Source organism: Eimeria mitis, genomic scaffold, assembly GCF_000499745.2.
Source record: "Eimeria mitis Houghton genomic scaffold, Emh_scaff87, whole genome shotgun sequence".
NCBI lineage: Eukaryota > Apicomplexa > Conoidasida > Eucoccidiorida > Eimeriidae > Eimeria > Eimeria mitis.
The window spans coordinates 11,716-15,743 of NW_013576409.1; the positions used below are offsets into that span (position 1 = coordinate 11,716).

Below are 4,028 nucleotides of genomic sequence, written 5' to 3' on the forward strand. Positions count from 1 at the left end.
TGCATACAGTTGAATAAAGTTGAATATATAAATTAGAGAGAAATAAATTACCTGTTTCTGCTGCTTTGGCCTCTGTAACTTCTGGCGCTTCTTTTTCTTCTTCTGGTTCCTCTTCTCTTAGTCTATGTTCGTTATATAAATCTCCATACACACCCTACAACAAAATACAAAAAAATATTAAAAAATAAACACTCAATAACTTTGATTATATAAACAGAAGAAAACAATCAAACAGCAGATGCAGGTGGAGTTTAGAAGGGCCGCGGAGGCCGCAGGGGCGCTACCCAAGTGCAATAGCAGCAGCAGCAACAGCAGCAACAGCAGCAGCAGCAGCAGCAGCAGCAGCAGCAAAACGGCAGCATCAACAGGAGCAGCAGCAGCAGCAACAATGCAGTAGCAGCAAGAGCAAAGCATCAGCGAAAAAAAAAAAACAGCAGCAGCAGCAACGACGCAGCAGCAGTAACAACACTACCGACAGCAACAGCAGCAACCCAGCAGCAGCAGCAGCAGCAGCAGCAGCAGCAGCAGCAGCATCTATGACCTGGTGCAGTCTCTTAAGAAGCTCATCCTCAATGACATCTTCGATGTGAGCAGCAACCAACGCTTTCTTTTCTCGTGCTGCTTCTCTTCTTTCTGTTTTCTTTTTAACTCCTTCTAGTTTCTCTCTAAAAACAAAACGCAGCAAAAACAACAAACAAATTCAATAAATATAAACAAAAAAAAACACAAAAGAGAAGGATGTTTCGGTGTTTCTGCTGCAGTTATGCTGTAGCCGTTGCTCCTGCTCCTGCTGCTGCTTCTCTCGCCACTCCTGTGCTGTTGCTGTTCCTCTTGCTGCTGCTGCTACTGCTGCTGCTACTGCTGCTGCTGCTACTGCTGCTGCTACTGCTGCTACTGCTGCTGCTGCTACTGCTGCTGCTGCTGCTGCTGCTGCTGCTGCTGCTGCATTTGTTGCTGACTTGGGTTTGAGTTCAAGTTTCCTCATTCTATCGATCATATGTTTGAGTTTGATGGTTCTTCTTTTGCATCTTTCAATTTGGTGTTTTGGGTAAACATTTTTCATGTGTTTATCGATTGTTTTTTTAGCGTCAGGTATATTTCTAGAAAGTTTAATTCTCTCCCATAAACGATTGGGTAGATGAGCTCGTTCAACTGTCTTCAAACAAAGATATAGCTTTCCTTTATCCTCAACAACAGTACCGTAATTACTATTAGCTAGGGGGCAGCTCACTCTATTACATTTCCCCGTTACGTTATATTCATTGCTGCAGAAATCCTCACGATCTGTTGTTCTCTTAAAAGAACAAAAATGCTTGTTTATTACCTCCCATATCACGTCGTCGTTCTGCATCGTCGATGGCCGCGGCGATGCGCGCGGTGTACGTACACCCGGGGAAACCCGAGAAATATGAGAGGCGAAACGCCTTTTTTTCTCACCTCTTTAACCCTTAATATCTATATATATATTTTAAATATACAAAAAAAAAAGAAGAAACGCCTGGGGCCCCCAAAGGCCGAGGAGGCCCCACCACCCCACGGTCAGGGGAGGGTCTTCTGCTTTGTAAGTACCGCAGGATTTGTTGTTTTTTCTTTCGTTTTCTTCATCTGAAAACAAATATATTCAAAACAAAAAGAAGTGTGCGGCTGCTTCTCTCTCTCCTCAATATCAACGATGCAGAATCTCTCGATGCGGTCAGCAGCCGCATGAAAAAGACTATAGGGCTGGTGATCCGACGAGTAAAGTCACAATCCAAAATAAGTTATTTAAATAAATAAAAGAATGTTTGTTTTTAATGCATTTCATGTAAAAATAAAATGAAAATACGAACAGATCATTCTCCAGTGTATCTGCAGCTTACTGGTAACACCGCGACCCCGGCAGCCCCGTTGCTGGTTGTGGTTTCTTCAGGTGTATGCGGTTTGAATTTGGTGTTTCGTTGAAATATACTTCATTTAATTTCATTTATTTACAATATTTAAACTCTAAAACTGTTGAAATCGCATTTGAAAACGCCAGACATGCAGAAAGCTGTCGTTGAGGCGGCCGTCGGGCGAATCCCTGTAAAGCAAGGAGGCAAGGAGAAACCTAAAAAAAAAAAGAAAGATATAAGTATTTTGAGTGTTTTGATGAGTAATTAAGTGAATATACACTGGAATTAAGGAGTTATTCGTGATTTTTTTCTCTTTTTTTTATGCGCTCAGGCCGCCTCTTGTATGAGTGGGAACAAGACCTTTCTGACGTTCATATGTATCTCTCTCCCCCGCCAAATACAAAAGCCAAAGAACTTCAAATTCAAATACACCCCAATCGTCTGCGAGTTGGTTTAATAGGAAACCCTCCACTCTTCGACGTAAGCAGACTGACATATGTCTCAGCTGTCTATACACCTCACCAGCGTATTACTATTCACTCATGAATTGCAAATTCTGTACTGCATTTGTTTCGGGTTTCGCCGTCAAACCCTAAACCCTAAACCCTAAACCCTAAACCCTAAAGTATTTAAAGCTTCATCTTTACTTGTGTGGCCTACCCTTTTGTACTCGTACGAAAGACGACGTTTATCTCCATTTGCTGCGTCAGGATATACAAATAATAATAAAACATAATAATAATTTTACTGTTCTCTTTTTTCTCTGTTTATTTCTCGGGGGGAAAGGGGGGAAATGTAACGATACTTGAATGCAGGTGTTTTTAGTCAAACCATTTGCTGCTTTATATGTGATGCTGCTGCTGCTGCTGCTGCTGCTGCTGTTGTTACAGCTGTTGCTGCTGCTGTTGCTGCTGCTGTTGCTGCATAAAGAAGCGCAAGAGCGCCGAGATAAGTCTGGCTGTTCGTGTCTTTGTATTATTTTTTAATCTGAAAATATAATATTAGATAGATATATATACATCTGCCTTGAATGCTTTCTCTTGGTTTATCTGGGTTTACTCGAATCCTGTGAAGCGTTTTATTCTGCATATAATATTATTAAATATTTTAAATTACTTATTTTATTTTATTTTATTTTAATTTATTTTATTTTATTTTATTTTATTTTATTTTGTTTTTTACTTGACTAAGAAGAGAAATTCTTAATCTTTTTTTTGTATTTTTTTCTGTTTGCTTTGCCCCAGGAGGAACTCTCATCTACCGTTGAAACTTCTGCGTCTTTTTGGATGCTGGGTGCGAAATAAAGAAATATATTTATATTTATATTTATATTTATATTTATATTTATATTTATATTTATATTTATATTTATATTTATATTTGTATTTATATTTATATTTATATTTATATTTATATTTATATTTATATTTATATTTATATTTATATTTATATTATATTTATATTATGATAGATATTTTTGCGTGTATGCATTCACTGTTAGCTCAGTAAAGAGCAATCTATAGCTGTATTTTTCTCGTTTTATTTTCAACGTTTTTTTGAATTTAAAAAGAAACTAAAAACTTTTTTTGTTTTTATTTGGGAATTAGTTTATTTTCGTTTTATATTTATTTGTATTTTTTTGTTTTAATTTGCTTTTTTGGGGTTAATGCATTTACATATACTGCAGCGCAACGACAGAGGAAGCGTCCTGTTCACGTTGTGTTTCCTCATTTAAAAAAACCCAAATTTATTTATAATTGATGAAATTAATATAAAATAAAATAAATATATTTATTTTTGAGAAAAATATTCATAAATAATGTATTTATTTCGCTGTTTCTCTGTTTTTTTTTTTTAATACAGAAGATGGAGAGCTGCATATACAGCTGGGAAAAATGCGAAAAGGAGAAGTTTGGAAATCCTTACTCAAAGGACACGAACCCCTCAACCCTCTAGCTAAAGTAATTAATTTATTTTTAATTTAATTATAATTATAATTATTATAATTAATTTAATTATAAGTAAATATATTAATTATTAAATCAACAAACTAGGGAATCAACGCATTATGAATTGCCTTAATAATGAATTAGTTTAATGTATATACACATAATATATATATATATATATATATATATATATATATATATATATATA

At 35.8% G+C, this 4,028-nt stretch overlaps 1 protein-coding gene across 1 annotated transcript in view; it reads right to left on the reverse strand.

Annotated features, from left to right (window-relative positions):
• Positions 1-997, reverse strand: part of EMH_0071460 (MAK16 protein, putative) — a gene marked incomplete at both ends in the record, with an annotated part of 2,157 nt that extends 1,160 nt beyond the window's left edge. Inside the window, 3 exons of the mRNA XM_013502261.1 lie at positions 52-154; positions 542-665; positions 726-997. Of these exons, the coding sequence (XP_013357715.1) occupies positions 52-154; positions 542-665; positions 726-997 (499 nt within the window). The remainder of the gene's footprint in view (positions 1-51; positions 155-541; positions 666-725) is intronic.
• Positions 998-4,028: the final 3,031 nt, after the last annotated feature.